Source organism: Odocoileus virginianus, chromosome 21 (assembly GCF_023699985.2).
Source record: "Odocoileus virginianus isolate 20LAN1187 ecotype Illinois chromosome 21, Ovbor_1.2, whole genome shotgun sequence".
Lineage (NCBI taxonomy): Eukaryota > Metazoa > Chordata > Mammalia > Artiodactyla > Cervidae > Odocoileus > Odocoileus virginianus.
The window spans coordinates 26,934,785-26,957,444 of NC_069694.1; the positions used below are offsets into that span (position 1 = coordinate 26,934,785).

The 22,660-nt window shown below is 36.0% G+C and overlaps 1 protein-coding gene across 6 annotated transcripts; it reads left to right on the forward strand.

The window, feature by feature from the left end:
• Positions 1-25: 25 nt before the first annotated feature.
• DCAF16 (DDB1 and CUL4 associated factor 16) lies at positions 26-22,132 on the forward strand. 6 transcript variants are annotated; one of them, XM_070452114.1, is made up of 3 exons: positions 26-398; positions 8,054-8,097; positions 8,886-22,132. In XM_070452114.1, exon 3 carries the CDS (start codon positions 9,506-9,508, stop codon positions 10,154-10,156), a length of 651 nt encoding a protein of 216 aa, XP_070308215.1. In that variant the 5' UTR covers positions 26-398; positions 8,054-8,097; positions 8,886-9,505; the 3' UTR covers positions 10,157-22,132. The 6 variants fall into 6 exon arrangements, with proteins under 6 accessions (XP_070308215.1, XP_070308216.1, XP_070308214.1 ...); XM_070452115.1 differs by having other exon boundaries at positions 26-221; XM_070452113.1 differs by lacking the exon at positions 8,054-8,097 and having other exon boundaries at positions 8,871-22,132.
• The last annotated feature ends 528 nt before the right edge of the window (positions 22,133-22,660 follow it).

The window sequence follows — 22,660 nt, forward strand, 5'->3', positions numbered from 1 at the left end:
CGACGTCGCGGTTTGGGCATGCGCTGAGGGTCTTTTAAGCCGTTTTCCGACGGATACTTGGCGTTTCTAAGAGAAAGGGTCATTGGCTCCCCCGGAAGAGATATCCGCCGGGAGTGCGAACTCTGTGGAGATTCGACTATTGGAACCGAGCTGGTGGCGCTAGGCCTAATCGGGTCTTGCGACTTGGGGTGAGGCGAGGAAGAAGAAAGGATCCTCCATGGGTGAGAACAGGGACTCTGCTGAGGGGAAGAATCCCTGCTCCCCCTGAAGGGGAGGAGGGAAGGGGGGCGTCTGGGAGTGCTGCGCAGCGTCCCGGCTTCTACTGAGAAGGGAAATGTTCCGAGGTCTTCTGATGGAAGCGAGCCGCTTTTTAATTCTGAGCGGTTGTTGTCCTTCTGGTCAGTGCTCACATCTAATTACTTAAACCTCGCCCCACAGTGAAATTGCTGGTGGAGAGGCTGCAAACCTGGGAGGCAGTTGGGAAGAGAGGCTCGAGTTAATTTAGATACAGCTTGTTGTAGATGTACAGGCTTTGAAGGCCTGGTTTACAAACGTGCATGTTTAGTCGCGTCCAACTGACTGCGATCCCAGAGACTGTAGCCCGCCAGGCTGCTCTGTCCGTGGGGGATTTCCCAGGCAAAAATACTGAAGTGGGTTGCCATTTCCTCCTCCACGGGATCTTCCCCACGCTGGGATCTAACCTGCATCTCCTGCTTTGGCAGGAGGGAGCCACTGAGCCATCAGGGAAGCCCCACAAAGTACCTAAGGGCAGCGCTTTCAACAAAGGAGAACAGATTGGGAAAGGGGATAGAGATTAAGATAAATTTGGAGTGCCTTTCGAATTTTTTTTTAATGGAGTTATTTCAGGTAGAAATCAACAGAATTAGATTACAGTGCTTCATGTACGCCTTTTTCCTGTCGAACTATCTTCCCTCCCCGGCAGTAATGGGTTTTCTTCTTTTTTGGAGGGCGGGGTGGGGGGGGATATTCTTAATTTACTGTTAACTTTTGTGTGTTAATGACATATGAATAAATCTGTGAATAAGTATACTGTATTGTTTTCATGTTCTAACGTTATATGAATAATCATATGGAACCTGCTTTTTCCCATAACTGTTATTTTTGAAGTTTATTCATATTGATACTTTCGTAACAGGAACTGAACACCTTATGGACCCTTTGTCTAGGAAAAAGTAATCAGTGGTTGATCTAGGAAGGAAAAGGAAAATTTTACTCAAGCCAACCTGAGGATTATAACCCATGAGATAGTCTTTCAGAAAGCTCTGAGGACTGTTCTGCCCTTTAGAGGACTAAGCACGATTATATATGTTTTTGAGAGGAAAGGTGACAGTCAACGCATTATTGACAGTTTACACAATCCAGATCTATGGGTATGAAGAGAGTAGTAGGTCATACGAGACCCCTTACAAGATTAAGAAGGAAGGTTATCTCCTAGGAGGTCTGGTTAATGCAGCTACACAACACACACTAAAGGGGAGGGAGGAGGCCCAAACAGGCAGAGAAAAAATTTGTTTTAATTTTTATTTTCTTGCCATAAAATTGTATTTTATTTCATTGCCTTTTATGCCAAGACACTGTTCTAAGCACTTCATTTAATCCTCCGATACAACTCTTGAAACTACTTTCTCCTTTTTAAGCAGGGGAAACTGAGGTACAGATAGGTTTCTCTAATATTCTATTGTTTGAGTATGCTATAATTTGTTAATACATTCCCTTGCTTCATAGTCCTAATTCCTGAAACATTGTAGGTATTCAAATGCTAGTTAAAATAAATATGGTAGCAGTTGGAGTCCCCATAATTTCAAAATTATCAAGATGTCTAATTTCTGAAAAGGCAAGATGTGTGGTACTTGAGGTTAATCAGTTGCAGGAAAATCATAGAGGTTTAAGAGTGCATGGAATATGCTTGATAACAATTATAATCTCACTGTAGATTAAAACATAGAATATCTAGACAGCTGTGGTGAAAGAAACATAAAAAGGGCATTATTTTTTTTAACCAAGTATATCCAAAATAGCATTTCAACATGTATTCAACATAAATTGAGAATTATTTACACTAGCCACATTTCAAGTGCTAAATGGAGCTAGTGGCTGCAGTATTAGTTTAGAACTATTCTTACTTTGGGAACCACTGAATTTAACCATTTGTTTTTCATCTAAAATCAACTGGTGAACTAAAAGTTAGAACAAACTAATACTTGGAGGCATTTTTCTTATTTTGTAGCCTTTTATTGCCCAGGCTTCCTTATGCTTTGGGTGTGTGCTACCTTTGTTGCTTTTTTAACTGTGCAGTTCTGTTATTTCCTTTACCATATTTTATTGCATTATCTCACCACAAATTCATACCATTTCGTCAGTTACTGAAGGGTGAGGCATTGGCCACCAGAGGTCAGCCTAACTATCTCGATAAGCTCTGTGGAGGTGAGGTTTTAATAATATGCCTTTTTCAGTATTTTTTTAACATTATAATCTGAAAATTTTTTTTAAAAAGATACTGGATTATGAAAATGTCAGTCTTTGGAATGGTAGAAGATAGTTGCAAACCATATATCTCATAAGGGGTTAATATAAAAAATGTATAAGAACTTATACAAGTCAATAGCAAATTAATAATAATAACAATTAAAAATGAGCAAAGGAACTGAATAGACAAGTTTTCCAAAGAACACATGCAAATGGCCAACCAGTATATGAAAAGGTGGTCAGCATCATGAATCATCAGGGAAATGCAAATGATAACCACAGTAAAGTATCACTTCACATCTGTCAGAATGACTATTAAAAAGTCTAAAGATAACAAGTGTTGATGAGGATGTATAGAAAAAGGGACACTGATACATGTTGGTGGGCAACAATATGGAAGTTCCTCAAAAAAGTAAAAATAGAACTGTCATATGATCCAGGAATCCCCCTTGGTATATATTCAAAGGAAATAAAATTACTATCTCAAAGATGTATCTGCACTCCCATGTTTATTGCAGCATTATTCACAGTAGCCAAGATGTGGAAATAAGTGTCTATCAATGAGTGAATGGATAAAGAAGATGAAACATTTATATACAGACATTATTCAGTCTTTAAAAAGAAGGAAATTCTACAATTTACAGCAACATGGGTCAACCTGGAGGACATTCTGCCATATGAAATAAACCAAACACAATAAGACAAATCCTGTATGATCCTGTTTACATGTGGAATCTCAAAAAGTTGAACTCACAGTAACAGAGTAGAAAGGGAGTTATCAGTGGCTAGCAGGTAAAGAAAATAGGAAGATGCCAAAGCATACAAACTTTCTGGAGACCTAATGTACGTTGTGGTGATGATAGTTAATTATGTATACTTGAAGTTTACCGAGAGTAGATCCTAAGTGTTCTCCTCATATAACATGCAAAAAAAAAGAAAAAAAAACCTGTGAGGTGATGGATATATTCATTAGCTTGATTGTGGTAATCATTTCACAGTGAACACATGTCTCAGGATATCACACGTACATGTTAACTATATACAATTTGTCAGTCATACCTCAATAAAACTGGCTTTATTTTTAAAAAGATACTATGTTAAACTCGCTGCCTTTCGCTTATCTGTGTCTTGACTTTTAATGCTATTGGGGAAAAGAAATTGTAGCAATTAAACTAAGCAAACTAAATAATTTGTATAGTAAGACTATTTCTGAAATTACAGGAAAATCATTCTTTCAAGGTAAATTTTACATGGGAGTGTATAGAGTGATTAATTCAGTTTTTATGTTTTTTGTTCAGTTACTTTATCATCATATACATGTTTTTGCTAAGTCATGTCCAACTCTGACCCCATGGAGGGTAGCCTGCCTGTCTCTCTGTCCATGGGATTTCCCAGTAATTCAGTTTTGATATGGGGTTATAATGCCTATAACTGCTTCTGTAATGGCTGAGATAGTAAAGAATCTGCCTGCAATAGAAGAGACCCAGGTTTGATCCCTGAGTTGGGAAGATCTCCTGGAAAAGGAAATGGCAACCCACTCCAGTATTCTTGCCTGGAAAATCCCATGGACAGAGGAGCCTGACAGGCTACAGTCCATGCGGTTGCAGAGAGTCGGATACGACTGAGCAACTAACACTATAGTGCCTGCGGAATGTAAGAGGTTAACAGAATGGGTTCACTCTAGAATTTACAGATACCTTCAAAGAAACTTTGTCTTATTTCTGCTATAGTAGAATGAGCCTTTTAAAGAATGCTTTGAATAACACAATAACTAAAGTATAGCCAATTAATAGTCTTGCAGATGGAATCTGGCTGAATGAAAATAGTAAAACTATGAGGACAGAAGAATTAAAAGCTAAAACCTCCTATCTCAATAAAATACTTATAATACATTTATAATTTTCTTTTTGTTTCAGATTGAAGTTGGTAATACAGACTTTTTAAAGTATTCTTAAAGATGAAGTTTTAAGTTACAAGCAGTTCCCTTTGTATGGCTTTAGTAGTATCTTTGTTGATTCTGTTTTTAAATATTTCATATGTCTTTATATCTTTCTCATACATGTATATTAAAATTTTCATATTTTTGTCTCCCTAGAATAAAAGTAAAACATGCTTGTGTAGTTAACTTATAACTGGCCTCTACCATTCTCTCATTAATTAAAAAAAAAAAAACTTGCTAAGCCCCTAATATGTGCCACTGCTGAGAACTAAATTAGATAAAAGAATGAGTAGAAGCCAGAGAAATATTCTCTTATTTTATTTGGCCATGCTGCACAGCATGTGGAATCTTAGTTCCCAGAGCAGATATCTAACTTGTGTCCCCTGCATTGGGAGCATGTCATCTTTACCACTGAACTACCAGGAAGTCCCAGAAAAATGTTCTTTAGATGAACATTACTGACGGGAAGCCAGCCCTTATCACCTCTATGTATTTGACCCTAGAGATGTTACAGACTTTCATTTTGAAAATCATTCTTACAGAATGGCCTAAGTGGGATGTTGATACTTTGGTTTTGCTTATTTCACTTGTTCAGTTGCTAAGTCATGGCCAACTCTGCAATTTAGACCTATGCTTTTAGTCCATCTGTGTTGCTAGGTATACTTCTAATGTGCTTTCATCACATGTTACCTATCCATTCCTCTAGGGATGGAAACTTTGAATGCTTCTAATTCTTTACCATCAAAGATGAAGCTTCAGAATACATGTTGGTTTTCCAGAGATTTTCTCTGTTATATAAACCCAAGAGTAGAATTGATGGATCCTGAGATGTGCAGATAGTCGAGCTAAGTAGTGCTGCCAGATTGCTCTTAAGAAAGGTTAGCCCAGTCTATAATTCCACCAATAGTGCTGGTTTCTAAAGGAATTCCTTTAGTCCCCTCACTAACACCTGGCATTATCCATCTTCCTAATTTTTACCAAAATAATAGAATAATGTGATTATCTCTTTACTCACATAGTTAATGGCCTGTGGATTTTTTTCTTCTGTAAACTGGGTATTTTTGTCCCTTGCTCATTTCTTTTTGAGATTGCTACTTTTGTTGTTGATTTGTAGTTAACTTTTTTCTTGATGTCTTTACTTCAGTCCAGAAAGGATTAATTTTGATGTGATTGAACTCATCATAGTTTGGTCTTGTGCTTTATGTTTTGTTTTTTTTTTAAGAAGTCATCTGCTCCTAATTCACAAAGATACTCCCCTGCATTATATTTAGTGACTATATAGTCTTATACTTCTCACTTAGATCTTTAATCTATCATGAGTCCTCCTTTGTATGTGGCATTATATAGGTAGCTTTTATTTTTCTTCATATAATGAGCCAGATTTATCATTATTATGTGCTAGATGGATTCATCCCCCCTTGATTTATGTGCTAACTTTATATTACATTCTAAAATTTTATGTGGCTCTATTTCTGAGCTTTGTTCCACTGGACTGTTTGTTCTTATACTCCACCAGAGAAGCCCTGTTCTTATACTAACTCTACCTTATTTTAATTTCTGTGGCTTCTCTAATATGTGTTAATATCCTGTAAGCCAAGAACTTCCTTTACTCTTCTGTTTAAATAGTTGGTTTAGATATATATGGAATTTTATTCTTAACATATGAAGATTGTATGAGTTAATTTGGAAAAAAGTTATCTTTGTAGTATTCATTTGTTCCATCCAAGAGCATGGAATGTCTATTTTAAATTATGTGTCCTTGATTAGAATTTTACAGTCTTCTTTGTAGAGGTCTTGCATATTATTGATTAGTTCTTAAATCCTTCATAGGTTTGGTCTGAGTTTTTTTTTTTCCTTTATTGTGAAAGTGTTTATTTAATATATTTTATGGTACATATTGCTGGTATAGAAGTTAAGAGTGCCTGTGGTCAAATCTTATCATTTTGTAGATACAGGACCCTCGACAGGTAGCTTAAACCTCATGTATAAAATGGGGGCAAAAAAATAAAATAAAATGGGGACAATAAAAGTACCTATCTTACAGGATTGTTAGAATTTCAATGAGTAGTGTTTGTGCAATTCCTAGAATAGTATTTGGCAAATAGTAAGTGCTATGTAAATAAGCTAATGAATATTCATAGGTTAATGTGTGAATTGGAAAAAAGATTCAGGAACCTTGTTGAGCTTTTTGGGTAGCTCTAATAGTTTATATTTTAGGGTTTTTTTTAAAAATTTGGATGACCATATCATCTGTAAAATAGTTTTATTTTTTTACAGTTCTCACCCTTTTTTTAAAAAAAACAATGTTGACTAGGACTTTGGTACTTTGTTACACAGTATCAGTATCACCCTTATGTAATTCATTTTTAAAGAGAATGTATCTAAATTTCTCATTTAGGATAATATTTGCTGAAAGTTTTTGGTAGATAAGTTTTACCATGATGAGAAAGTAGCTTTCTCTTCCAGTTTGGTTAAAGTGTTTTGTTTTTTTAAGTCATAAATAGGTGTTGGTCAAAAACTAAGAAGAGTTAAATTTCCACAATTGATAAAATTATCCAGTTTTTTCTGTTTTATTACTATAGTGATTTATATTTATAAATTTATGAAACTGAGATGTTCTTGCTTTCAAGCTCTACATGATTATGACATTCTTTTTTTCTTTATTACACTATTACATTCCATTAGGTAGTATTTGAAATTTTTGCAAGTAAAATGAGCCTATAGCTTTCTTATATGCTTCATCTCTAGATTTAATTAATGTTTTATTATCATCATGAAAGAAGCTAATCAGTTTTATGCTTTTTTGCTTTTTTCTGAAACAGTTAATATAAAATATGTATTTATTTTCTTGCAAGTTTAATGGAACTCATAATCTTATGAGAGTGGTGTTTTTAATAGGCGGTTATTACTTTTCCACTTTCTTTAATACTGGTCTGTTTTATTCAAGTTATCTATTTCTTCCTATATGAATTTTAGTATTTTATATTCTTCTAGAATTTAGCCAGTTTATCTAGGTTTTCACGTGTTAGCATATGTTTTTACTTTTAATCTTTTTTGGAGTATTTTTAAATCTCTTTCTTGATAAGTCTCACTAGTTTTGTTTTTCTTATTCATATTTTCAGAAAACTGTTTTTCAGTTTTTATCAATCTATTTTTCTGTTGTATACTGTTTAATTTCTGCCTTTATTATTTCTTTTCTGCTTATTTTGCTGTTGCTTTTTTCTGTTATTTTGAATGCCTAACGTGGGGGTATTTAAACTTCCTTATTTCTTCACAAGTGTGTTCAAAGCTATGAATTTCTTCTAGGTACTGGTTTGGCCATGCCCCACAAATTTTGCCTTGTATGGTTATATTACCATTCAATCTTATATTTAATGTATTTTATGATATCCATTTTACTAATCCATGAGTTATTGAGTTTCCTAACCTATGATTACTTTTTAACATCTACTTTTATTGCATTATGGTCAGAAAATTTAGTCTAAATGAAGTTCACCCTTGGGATCTAGTTATGCTTTATAACTTAATGCATGAAATATTTCTGTGTGTGTTTTATAGTTCCTAGAGCATATTAATACTTTTAACTGTTTCAGAATGCTTATATCTCTGCTTATATTCCCCCCTCAGTTCTATTAGTCGTTACCTGAGGAACTTTAAGGATGTGCTTTTAGGTTCGTAGACATTTATAATGAGTATATCACTTTTATTCTTTCACTTTTGCCTGTATTATAACATCCATCTTTGTTCCTTATATTTTCTGGTTTGAAATCTTTTTTGTTGGGTATTAAGATTGCTATCTGAGCTTTATTCTGGTCACACAGTTACCTGGTAACATCTTTGTTCATATTTCTGGTTTTGACCTTTGTGGGTCTTTTTGCTTTAAAGTATGTTACTGAATCTTATTTTGTTTTGTTAATTCATTCTGAGTGTCTGTCTTTTAATTATGAATTTAAGCAGTTTATAATCATTGTAATTCCTGCTATATTAAGATTTATGCCTGCCATGATCTGTAGAGTATAGTCATAGGACCTCACCCTCTGGGTCCCAGCAAGAGTTCTAATATCTAGAAACTACAATGAGGACAGGTCTCCTAAAATTAATGCCAAGAAGCACCTCTAAAGATAAAAAGGTACCTTTTACAGCTCCCTATTTGGAGTTTGGAGCATAAGGCATCTGCTTTGGCAGATCCCTGGTCTAGAACTGTATAATAAAAAACAAACTGGCCCAGGTATGTACCAACAAAGGATAAAAGTGGCCCCAGGCTCTCTTTGCCAATTTTGTCGTGGTGGTAGCCAGTCCCAGGTGGAGAATCTGCCTGTTTATGTGCTGGAGATGGGAAAGCCAATAAGGCTTCTTGCTTAGCATCAGTGTGCTTGGATACTCTATGAAGTTAGATGATGATAATGTTACCCAGTGCTTTCAAACTTTAATATCATGTCTCAAGTCTTCTCATTCACAGGTTAAGACTACCTTTGCAGATGGTCCAGCAACTAAGTCTCCAGTTTCCAAGGGCATTTGCACCATCTATGGAAAACATCGGATCATTGCACACCAGACAGATCCTTGGCAACTCATCCCACCATCCCCCTGCAGAAAAGTTATTGCACCAGCCAACAAAGAAGGCAACCACTGAATTTCTTTTCATTACCAAATAGATACGATATCTCTGCCAACAAAAAAGAGTACACAAAGTGTCTCTTCATGAAATTGCAACCAGTTGAGACCATGCTTAGCAAATCAGCTTGTCTATACGATGACCTCTTCTTTTCTTCAGTAGCCAGGATTTGAAGGAGAGACTCTGACCTGTGCCACCGGTAAGTGACTAACTTTTACACACTGAACTGGTGCTGAGAACTGAGCTGTCTTCTTTGTAAGTGAAGAATATACAACATAATCTTGAAGAACTGTACAGTGTTGCAAGCCAGAGGCATACTATGTGTGTTTAACAGACTGAGATACAAGTGAATCTTACTGAAACAGCTTCTCATCTTTTGCTTTATTTGCCAGTGTTAGTGTTTTGCTGGCTTAGATTGTTACCTTTTCCTGGTATCTTTTTTCCTATACTGTTGGTCTATTTTAATGGGTCCTAGAAATCCCTCTCCTGATCCCTTATCAGAATCAGAAAGTGAGGAAGAAGAAAACACTACTTACCTAAATGAGAGTTCTGGGGAAGAGTGGGATTCCTCTGAAGAAGAGGACCCTGTGGTGCCCAACCTAACACCTCTTGAGAGTCTTGCCTGGCAGGTTAAGTGCCTTTTAAAATATTCTACAACTTGGAAACCGTTAAATCCTAATTCCTGGTTATATCATGCTAAACTCCTGGATGCTAGCACACCAGTCCATATACTTCGAGAGATAGGTCTGAGACTCTCTCATTGCTCCCATTGTGTACCCAAACTGGAACCAATTCCTGAATGGCCTCCTCTGGCTTCTTGTGGAGTACCACCTTTTCAAAAGCCCCTTATAAGTCCCAGCCGGCTTTCTAGAGACCATGCCACTCTAAACGGACCACTGCAGTTTGCCACCAAACAGTTAAGCCGAACATTGAGTAGAGCCACCCCCATACCTGAATACCTAAAACAGATTCCTAATTCCTGTGTTTCTGGTTGTTGCTGTGGCTGGTTAACTAAAACAGTTAAGGAAACAACCCGCACTGAACCCATCAACACTACTTATTCCTACACTGACTTCCAAAAGGCAGTTAACAAACTCCTAACTGCATCGTTATAAAAAACCCACCATTCATCCTCATCTCGTGTTCCCACTTGAGAAAGGAACACAGTTACACAGCCCACAATTGAGAAACAAATGTCTTCTCAGCCAACTATGCCCTGTCTTCAGAAGCCAAAGTACCATCAAGTACTAAATACATACCCCAAGAGTCCTGTAACTCAACTACAGAAAATGTGCAGTGCAGGCATTCCCTTTGAAAGACCCTGTGGATGAGATGAGAACTTCAATAGAGAATTAGTTAAAAGGGACCTTTTTTATAGAAAAATAATTTGACTATTCTCCACACTCAGTTCTCCCCACAATTTACTCTGCCTGTCTAATGGACTTAACTAGATACCTAATTATTAATGGTAAGGAAAAGTAGGCCACTATCCCATTTGTTACCCAACCTTCAGAATAGCCATTGTGGAAACTGGTAAGTTAGCTAGTGCTAATAACACTTTTCTGAGCATACTTTTCTCTAGTACTCATTTTCAGAGAGGTTCTTGAATTAAATTTAATAACTGGACAAAAGAAAATGGTAGGAATATGGATTTACCTCCCAGTTTTATATTGATAGTCCTACATAGGGTGCCCTTTAGGGGTTCCTATTTTGGGGGGAGAGAGTGCAGTGCAGCAGTGCATAGTCACTTAGTTGTGTCTGACTCTGCAACCCTGTGGACTGTAACCCACTAATGCAGTAGTAGCCTACACTACTTCAGACATATTGTGGGACCTGCAGTTACAGCATACACATTTTATAGGCTCCCACCAGGCTGTCTCTAGATAAACCGGCTTGTTAAGATCATGTGTGTGTGTGTGCTCAGTCTTTTTTGACTCTTTGCAACCCCATGGACTGTAGCCTGCAAGGTTCTTCTATCCATGGAATTTTCCATGCAAGAATACTGGAATAGGTTGCCATTTCCTACTCCAGGGAATCTTTCTGACCCAGAGATGAACCTGCATCTCTTGCGTCTCCTGCATTGGCAGGCGGATTCTTTACCACTGCATCATGTGAGCAGCCTTGTAAGATCATACATGGAGTTAAAACAAACACTTATTCTGTATGGAATATATTTCCTGCATCCTGGCATCTAGACTTTAGTTGGTAGCAAATAAAACACATTCCAAAAGACCAATGGGAAAGATGAAAGTATTTTATCTATATGTTTCCTGGAGCAGTATTCATGCACTTTCCACATCTGTTGCAAACTTTTTAGGAACGCTTCTAACTTTAAAGAACTTTACTGCAGAAAATCTCAGCCTAATACAATCTGAAGTGTTTCTGTGTCTAACTTTAGATTTTTTTTCTGGTTGAATAGAAACCATACATACCCTTGCAAATGAGTCTTGCTGTGTCTAAACATAGAAATCAACATACATAAAATGTGTGAGATGAGTAAGTCTTTTCACACACCTACAATAAAGAGGAAATCTGTATGTGATCCTGGTTGACTGGTCATCTAAAGGGAATCAGAAAATAGATTGTTAAAGATATATATATATATATATATATATATACACACATCCTTATTTTATTTTTGCTTTTTCCTGTTCTCCATAATTAAGTGCTGTATACAATGTGGCATCAAAAAATGGAAGCATTAATGGAATCACAAATTCTATAAATCTATAGCAACTTTTGAGAAAGAAGAATGTTTCTAACCTAATGAGAAATTTCTACTGAACCTTAGTTGTTTCATCTTAAGGAAAAGGAGGGAATTATAGTGGGTAGAAAAAAAATATTTGTTAATGGAAAATTACTGAACTGAAACCATATAATGTTAGTGTAACTGAATGTAACAGTAACTGCTCCTATGTAGATGTTCTATGAAATTGTTTTTTTTTTTTTTTTTTTTAATGTTACAAAAACATGTTTCTTTTTTTTCAAAGAGGGAGGTGGGAAGAAGTAGGGAGATCTGAAAATTAAAATATGTTGATGTTTATGTAACAGTAATATGTTCCTTTTTCTGTGTGTGTGCATGCGTGTGTGTGTGTGTGTAAAAGTGCCTTGTTCATGAACACATCTTTGCTGTTCATTCCAAAAGGAAGCCTTTTCCCAGCTTCCCAGCTGAATAAAGCAATAGCTTTGTACATGCTGAACAGAGTATGGTTATTTGTTCCTAACAAAATGAAATAGATTCTACCATGCTTAAGGCATATTCATCATTCACTAAGTGGTAAATAGAGTCCATAGAGATACAGTGGATCTCATAGGAGGTGACTTGGCTGCCCTAGGAAAGAAACATAATTGAAGAAAGTGTTAGATATTCAGTCCAAACTTAGGTTTGAACCCGTTTGTTTGTATATATTAAGTAGTTTCAGGTTGCATAAAATGATAAGTACCTGAGTAAGCCTTAAGACTTTACTTCTGTTTGTGTGTCATGAGTAGGGGTCAGTTTACTACTTTCACACACTCTCTCCATGGACCTTGGTTAAATTCAGTCATCATAATTAAAATTAAGAAGGATGAGTTTTTTCTCTATTTATCGAAATATTTATCAACGAGGTAGGAAAAGGGATTTCTAAACCAATAGACATCAGTGTTATTTAAAGGTATTATTCTTTCTTGGTGCAAATAGTCTCTTTTTGTTGAAGCAGTCCAGTAAACTTGAGCCCAGAAGACCATAATCATGCTTTTTAAGCCAGTCAACTTCCTAACGGAAGGAAGAAATCTAGACATGGCAGGAAGAGGGTAGATGTTAGGTCACCTTTAGGCAATTATCTTGTGGGACTCCTATCACAACTATCCATCTAAAAGATGAAAATAGTGTTTTGATACTAGAGTCGATTCCTAAAGCAATTAGGACTTTAGTTCGAGTCACTTGGGTTGTTTGCTCCCTTTCTCTTACATCTCTAACAGATGATTTTCTTTTCTTGGCTCCATTGTTAGAGAACTCAACATCTTTTGGAGCAGCCCATTAGTTTTAAATAGAGATATAGTTGTTCATCTAATAATAATATGGAGTGCCTACTATAATTCAAGATACTCACTGGGAGTACAAAATTAAGATATATAAGAAGTTAGTTTCAAAATGTATTGAACCAATGTGAATTACCCCAAGGCTTTTGGCTATTCGTGCTTACTTACTGTGAGCTAGGGTCAGGTTCACAGTAAATAAGCTTACTTCTTACACTGGCCGGTGATTATTTGAAAATGAGACAGCCATCCAAGCATAGTGGAAATTCACATGGAGAGCACACCCCAACAATTAAACCCCACAGAGGTAGTCAGATAAGGGGATACATAAAATAAATAGGTATCTTATACACAGATTTAAATTGTATATACTGAATTCACAAGGCAATGGCACACAAAAATCAAGACCTGAAGTGTTTTGCTCATATGACTGAGGTATATATAAAGGCCCAGAAAGTCTGGACTTCTCAGACTTCATGAGACAACTTTGTACAAGCCTCTTCCTTAATATAAGTCTACAAATAAGCAGTATCCATTGTACTGAGGGAAATTGAAGGAGCTGCACTGACACCAACCACCAGGTATTGTGTCTACTTGGCTGTTATCAAAGGAAAGTATGGTGTATCTTTGCCAGTTTTGAAACAAGTTTAGTTAATGGCTACATGTTTGAGTCTGATCCTTGTATAAGTCTTCCAATCTGTTTCTATTGGTGGTAGCAGTGGGATTATGTACTATACAATTTTTGGAAGTGAGACTAAGGAAGGAATATCACAGTGATGTGATCTTCCGAGCACTTCTTGGCTGGAAGAGGTATGACCAGCCCTGAATTTTCAATAAGGTATGGAAAAGGAAGACTTGATTTAAAAATAATAGTAGAATTCCCTAGTAGTCTGGTGGTTAGGATTTGTCGCTTTCACTGCTGTGACCAAGGTTCAATCCCTGGAGAACTGAGATCCCACAAGCTTCAACGTGTGGCCAAGATAAAAAAAAATGATAATTTAAAATAACAGTGTAGCAGGCAGACAGTACTAGATTTGTTGCTTCTAAACTGTGGAGTCAGTTTAAAATGTTAACCTCCCCAGTGAAGACCCACTCTCAGATGACTAGAAATAAACATTTCATTTTTAATGTCAATTCTGAACTTAAGTCACTTTTTTTCCAGCCCACACATGACATGAAATAATCCATTTAGTTCCAAGAGAATTTTGTTAATATTCTAAAATATTCAAAAATTAACTATTTTGTGATATAAAAATCCTCCCTTTCTGCTCACATCTTCACTAATGTAAAAACCCCTTAATATTATGCATAAATACAAAAATGATACCTTACCCTATCTCATCAACCATGTTCAGGGCTTAGGTTGAATCAGAACAGGGCTACAGCAATGAGCATCAGAACTGAGGCAGAAGGGTGTTCATAAAACCAGTCCTCTACCTCATCTAAAACCTAAAGACTGGCTTTTGCTTTTTTTTTTCCTACATGTGGAACATAGACCACTGTGAGGAACCTCTCCCCACATCCCCTGCAGCTTCTGCCTGTGGTTGATCATTGCTTGCTTCTCATCAACACCAGCTCATAAACCTGAAAGTGACCTTCAACACCCAGGCAATATTTACCACATTCATAACTTTATCATTTTGAATGATTCTTTTTTAATCCTATAGCACCCATTGAAATAACACTATGGAAAGATACTTTGAGATAATTTCCAGAGATGAGAAATCTGAAGATGAGAAAAATTAAGTTACTTTTCCAATTCTGTACAAAATATTTCATAATGCACTTAAAACACAGTGTGTATAAAATTGTACAATAAATAATTCAAACTCTCAAAATGTTAACAACAGCTTAGTGTTGGAGCATAAAACAGTAAGTTGTCTGGAACTCAAGAAGTTTATTTGGGAAAAAATATATGCACCTGAAACATGATATGGAAATTATTGAAAATATTTGAAAAGTTATGCTCTATTTCCTAGAGTAGGACATAACCAGTATTCATCAAGGAGATAGGATCCCAGTCAGCCTAACAAGATTGTTTACTGAGTTCCTAGTATACACAGAAACTGAGCTGGTGTGGTGTCAAATTAGGGATCAGCAGAAGCCAGATGACATCTTAAAATGAGTTGCAGCTTGTAAATTAAAGAGCTGATAACATTTTAGTTAGGGGGAAGTTATTATATTTGGGTTAACTACCAAACCCATGTTTCATGCTACTCTTCCACCGTGGTGTCAGCCTGTGAGAACTGACACTGCAGTACATCAGTTAATGTCTTGCTGTGTATCATCCAGGCAGTGGTCTGGTTGGGGGAACTTCGTTTGGCAGATACACAAACAATTAAAACAGTCCAAGAGTATGGCCATCTTCCATCAGAAAAGACCCTTGATTGGCTTTGTGATGATACTCTAAGGAACCAGACTGGCTTGATAGAAGGGGAGCTCTAGTGATACAATTAACGGGCTACCCATGCTACCTAGATAATGCGAGTTCCTATAATGACTGAAAGCATTAATTTTTGTCACAGCCAAGGCAGTCTATATTGCAAAGTGGGTGTGTATGGGGTTGCCCACGGATACCAGCTTGGTAGTAGTGCAGATTTTTTAAATATTATTTGCCCACATTGGGTCTTAGTTGCTGCATTCAAGATCTTTAGCGTGTCATGTGGGGTCTTTTCCTGGTGGCTCAGTAGTCATGGTGCACAGGCTTAGTTTCTCTGTGGCATGTGGGATCTTACTTCCCCCACCAGGGGTTGAACCTTCGTCCCCTGCATTGCAAGGCAGATTCTTAACCACTGTACCAGCAGGCAAAGTCCCGGTAATGTAGATTTTTCCCGGTGGCTTGAGTAGTTTTGGTTCAGATCCCCAGTTTCCTTCTTTATATCCAGCTTTTCTATGGTGGTCATTTTCTACTTATGATATATTCTTTCTTTAAATATGTTGGATTGCCAGTCTTAGCAAATAAAAATATAGGATGCCCAAGTAAATTTGAATCTCAGAAAAAAGAAATAGGGGTCATATTTATTTTAGAAAAAAAAATTAGTTATCTGAAATTCACATATATGTGGCATACCATATTTTATCTGGCAACCCTATGAATGTGTTAGTAACACTAGTTAAGTTTGGATTGTAGTCATGTATTTGTTCCCAGGAAACACACTGGTTCTTTCCATTATGTACTGGTTTTTTACCTGCTAATACTTGATATGGGAAGAAGGAGGCTAACACATAGTTGACCCAAAGTTTATTGTTAAGAGATAAAAGAGGAAGCCTAATTGCAGATATGAGAGTTTTTAATAGGAGACACATTGTCTTTTACTAAAATTCTCACATAGCCATTAAAACATTTCCAGATGTACAAATTTTTGAAATAATGTCTAGGTAATTGGTAGTTTAGGGGTTGTCTTTTGTTTGTGTGACTTTTAAACAGTTACTTTTCCCTTCTCTTTTACCATGAAGGGAAAGAGTGCACTACTTTTTTTTTCTTAAATACTTGATAGGTAGCACAATTCTCACAGCCACTCTTCATCTCAGAAAAGGCCCACAAATATGGAACACCTATCTTTTTCTTCCAGAACCTCCCAAAGAGTCAAGGATTTGGAGTCACTAGGTGCCCTGAAAGGTGAGGTTAAGGAGCAAAGTTGAAAACAAGGGGATTATTTGAAAGTCTATTTTTGTTCTCCCTTTGTAGCCAAGCAGCTTTCTCTTTTTCTAGCAGAAGGCTGGAGACTTATTATCTGGAGAAATTAAACCAAACAGATTAGAGCTGGGACCTGGGGGGAGAATGGTGGCAGTAGTGAGGCACTACACTGAAAACGATGACAGAGATTAGTGTTCAGAACATTATAAGCCTTCAGTGCCCCTTCACCACCTTGCTACAGAATGTGGCAGCTGGGCTTATACCCAGCCTAGCCCAGCCCTTCTGGAAAGGTGAAAAATTTAAAAAAACAGTTTGCCACTTGATTATTTGTTGCAGTGAAACTCAGAGTTCACAACCCTGGTCATTCATACATGACTTTCAGTCCCTTGAAATAATGCTAAGCTGATAGCCAAGAATCACTATGCATACAGAAATAACTTCAACAATGAAAGATGAAGACCAAAACAAAAGTGCCTGGAAAAAAAAAGAAAGCAGAAAACATAAAGTCCCCAAAGATGCTATAATATTCTCAGAAACATAGCATATATTGCATCCATGAAAATTAAGAACACAGTGCTATAAAAAATAAAAAATCAGGAAAAAAGTATTAGAAAAATAAGAGAGCCAAAATTAAATATGGAATAGTTGTGTTCGGGAATAAGTTGAAGAAATTTCAGAAAATAGAACAAAAAAGCAGAGGTGAAAATAGCAAAGAACCAAAAAATTAGATCAGAATGAGACAGAACATCTGATTAATAAGATCTTGAAAAGCAGAGAACAGAGAAAGGAGGTGATAATAAAAAAGAACATCTCCCCAACATGTAGGACATGTGGCTCTTATTAATAAAATGATCCACTGAGCTCATGGTACAATGAATCACCCACACATACATGCAAAGGCATATGATGATATTTCAGGATATCCTTAAAGTTTCCACAGGGGGATAACAAAAGTTACATAAAAGGATGTTTTCAGAATGGCATTTTGATTTTTTGATAGCAACACTAGAAGATGCTAGAAGACTATAAATGCAGGGTCTTCAAATCTAAGAGAAAAAATTATTTCCAAGCTAATATTCTGCCTAGAATTATAGACAGTCCAATCAAGTATGGGGCTAAAATAAAGGTTAGACTGGCATGGTCTCAAAATTGTATCTTACCATGTACCCTTTCTTAGGAGGCTACTGGAGGATGTGCTTCATCAAAACAAAGGAGTAATCTAAGTAAGAAAGCATGGGATCCTGAAAATATAAGATCTGACAAAGGAATACAATGAAAGTCCCATGATGACTACTGTGTCAAATAAGTAGGGTGGGGGTTTCAGGAAGTAGGTCCCTAGGAAACTTGGAACAAAGTGTTTGAGTACATGGAAAGTATAAAAAGAAGTGCAACAGATGTTAAGGCAAGAGAAAATATAAAAAGATAAGCACAAGGGTAGTGAGAATAATGATAAAATGAGGCAATTAGAAGTACACCAAATACACATTTTTTAATGTTTCTGTATCACAAAAATAAACTGAAATTTTATTTCTCAAAATGTAATCATTACAATTTTGATAGTCAGATTTTAGAAGTTTGACATTAAAGATACAAGAGAATTGTAGCATTGTCAGTGATTAGATTGCTCCTTCAGGCATCATACTCCACAATTGCAATAGGTACTCACCTGCAAAAAGATGTGCCCTGCAGGAGATTTTTTCAGAAAGAAAAAATTGTTTTCAATAACTTGTCTTGTAAAAGGAACTATGCCCCTCGCTTAGACAAATCTCAGATTTTTTTATTTAAAGAAATAATGCATAATAGCAATAATTTCAACAAGCTTTTTGTTTAAATTTTAGCCTCTATTGACTCAAAAGCATAAGGAATGATTTACTTCTTTAAAAATATTTTGAAATTACATACTATTTTTCATCTTCTGTACTATTTTCGCTATCAAGATATAGTTATTCCCATATAATGCTTTAGATTTTTTTTTCCTATGTATTATGATTGAGGTTTTTTCCTGTACTTTGTCTACATTAGTATTATATAACCTAAGAATAAATTTTGATCTAATTGCAAATGATTATGGTGATGTGTTTTTTCTCTGTCATCAAATCTATTGAGTAAACCATGCCAGGACAATTTGTTCATGTGCCTTTTCTACATAACTACAGTGAAGGACATGAAGTGCAATAATCACAAGTGTACTTGATTTTTCACATAGTGTATACTCTCATATTAAGATGTGTATACTCAGATTAAAGTCCAAAAAATTTCTGATTACTTAGTGTCCTTTTCCCTATTTATATCTGCCCCAGAAGGTCTTCTAAAGATCAATTCGTTTTGCTTTTTCTCAACTTTATGTGACTGGACTCATCCAGTATGTGCTGTTTTACACTTGGATGCTTTCATTAATGTAATATCAGCAATTCATCCAGGTGTTTGCATGTATCCACTGTTCTTTTTTTTTTTTTATTGTTGTAGACTGTCCCATTGTATTCATATGCAATTATCTGTTAGGTAAGATTTGAGTACTTTCTAATTTGTGGCTATTACAGATAAAGCTGAAATAAATATATTTCTGTGTTTTTTGTGAGTATATGGACTCATTCCTCTTGGGTCCTAGGGAGCCAAACTGTGTCATAGAATAAAACTGTCAAATACTTTCCAAAGTGATTGTATAATTTTATGCTCTCATTAGCAATATATGAAAGTTCTAATTACTTCACATCCTTACAAACATTTGTTGTTGTCTGTCCTTAATTTTACCGATTCTGGTATTGTATAGTAATATCTCATTGTGACTTTAATTTACATTTCCATGATTTGCAGTATTGAGTACCTTTTCATATGCTTATCAGCCATTCAGATACCTCTTTTGAAAATAGTTATTCAAGTCTTTGCCCATTTCTAAATTACACTACAGTTATCTTTTTCTTAGGGATATGTTCTTTATATATTTTGTACACAAGCTTGTCAGATATATATGTGTGTGTGTGTTATAGACATCTTTGCCAGTCTATGCCTTTTCTTTTTACTTTCTTAGTGGTATATTATGAATGGAAATTTTTAATTTTTATAAAATCCAGTTTATCAGGTTGTTTTTCTATTATTGTGAGTGCTTTTAACAAACCTTTGCCAACCCGAATGTTCTGAAGCTATTCTGTTTGGTTTTTTTTTAAAACTTACAGTTTTAGCTTTCACTAAGTCTGTGATCCATCTCGAGTTAGAGTTTCATATGATCTGAGGTAGAAAAGGAATTGTCTTTATTAAAATATTCCTATTACAACTATTTTGAAATTTAATTCCTTGGAACAATATTTTAAATATCTTATTTTTCTCTATTACTTTCTTCCTTTTTTCATATTCTTTATATTTTTTTAATCCCTATTACTTCCCAGGTGGCACTACTGGTAAGGAACCTGCTCACCAATGTGAAGTGCCACAGACATAAGAGAAGTGGGTTCCATCCCTGGGTTGAGAAGATCCCCTGGAGAAGGGTGTGGCAACCCGCTGCAGTAGTATTCTTGCCTGGAGAACCCCATGGACAGAGGAGCCTGGCATGCTACAGTCCATAGCGTCGCAAAGACTCAGACATGACTGAAGTGACTTAGCAAGCAGAAATCCAGATTATGGTCATTTATCACAGATGTAGTTTATATATCTTTGGAATGTGTCCTTTTCATGAAATTTGAGGTAGGAGAGTTGACATTCTGTTTTTCAGTTACCCCCAGAAGACTGAAGAATTTGAAAATTGGACTTTTTCTTGAAAATTATCTAAAATGGTATAAATCACTAAAATCTAATAACACTTCTTTGTTAAAAATTGTGAATTTTAGTATACCAATTCTACAGCTATTGGAATTATAAACAGTTGAGTCTATTTATTCTACCCTGTGTGTGCATGCATGCTAAGTTGCTTCATCCGTGTCCAACTCTTTGCGACCCTATGGACTGTAGCCCACCAGGCTCTTCTGTCCGTGGGATTCTCCAGGAGAGAGTACTGGAGTGGGTTGCATGCACTCCTCTGGGGATCTTCCCCACCCAGGAATTGAAACCTTGTCTCTTATGTCAGCAGACAGGTTCTTTACCCCTAGTGCCACCTAGGAAGCTCATTCTGTCACGTACTGTTATTTAAATGTTTTTAAATGTCTTATGCGGGAGACCTGGGTTCCATCCCTGGGTTGGGAAGATCCCCCGGAAGAGGGCGTGACAACCCACTTCAGTATTCTTGCCTGGAGAATCCCCATGGACAGAGTCCAGCAGGCTACAGTCCATAGGGTCACACAGACTCGGACACGGCTGAGCAACTAAGCACAGCAGAGCACGCACGCGTTTCATACATTTAGGGATAATCTTAGACATTACCTAGTCTAGTCTTCATGTTCATCTGTTTCCCTATTATTCAAGTACCAGAAAGTTCTCAGCGTCTGTTTCTGTCCATGAAATTAATAGTTTTCAAACCAATTACTTTCATAACTTTACTTTTGCAATATATACACATTAATATCATAGCAGATTAATAGAATTTCAGTGCACAGAATACATTCATTCAGTTGGTCATTCAGCAAATATTTTTTGAGCACCTATAGAGTGCCATGTATTATTCTAATCACTAGGGTTTTAGCAGTCAAGAATTTCTGCCTTCATGCAGCTTACATTTAAGTGTGATTTTTCACTTCAACTTATATCCCAAATGTTTACCTGTACTAAAGTGAATATTCAGATATTAACAGTAAGTCTGAATTATTTGTAATAGATGATTCTATGTCCATCATGTTGTATGTTCCACTTCTCATAGTGTAGAGTTCTTATGAAAAATTGCTACCCAGCCAGAAGTTGTGTTCCCAGCCCCCTTTATATCTTACTCAGTTCTTGCCTATAATTAGTTTTTGCCAATAGAATGACAGCAGAGTTGGCATGTCAATTCTAGGATCCAAAGGCATTTTAGTAGTTGATATACCTTCTCTGTTCTTTTTGCATTTTACTGGCTAGATGCATATGACTATGTGGTCCTGGGTTCTGGAGGATCTTGGAACACGAACAGAGCCAACCTCTGATTCACTTTAGATGGGAAGAGGGTCCAAAGACAAGTAACTCAGACTTTCATGTGAGCCAAAAGTAAACTTTGCTAGGTTAAGCTACTGAGATGTGGGGTTTGTTTATTTTAGCAATTAACATTACCATAACTAATACACTTGCCTTATTAATAATACAGATGTTGTTAATCTGAATAGGTTGATGTTCATCTGGAAAAAGAACCATTATCATTGATCTAGTATAGTTTCAGAGTTGCCAAAAATCATATTGAAAGCAGTTGTCAGCTATTCCATCTCCCAAAGGGAAAGGCAAATGCCTAAGAGCAAATTTGGCTGAATATTGAGACCAACACAAGCTTAAATCTATGCCTAACAGTTCATAAATAAAAAAGGAAGAATATGAAGACAAAAAAGAATGACTGTATAAGAAAAGTAAGAATAAGTTTGAGCACACTTTAGTCCATGAACCATATTTATGTAGTTATTATATTAAGTGAATACTATTCAAATTCTGATAAAATAAAACTAAGGAATGTGGAAGGGATATGATGTAGGAATTCCTCATTCAATATGATAGTAAGTGTAAAAGGTGTCAGGAAATCAAATATATACATGCTTTTTATGCTCACATAGGAATAGAATTTGTTGCTTCTCCAGGAGTAGAACCAGTCACTAGAAACAGAGGTGGAAGGAAGGCTTTTCATCTTTCACTCTTGATTATCATACCATATGGATACATTACCTATTTAAAAATACATTTTTAATAAATGCAAAATTTTATGATTAGCTTATGATAATTGATCAGGGAATATATAACTTTACTAAATTTCAACAAAATTTCAGCAAAATCCTTTATGAATACTGGTATGTGGGATTGAAAAATTGATAACCATAATTTAGTAAATACCTTTAATGATATCCTTCCATTGAACCTGTGAAGTTTC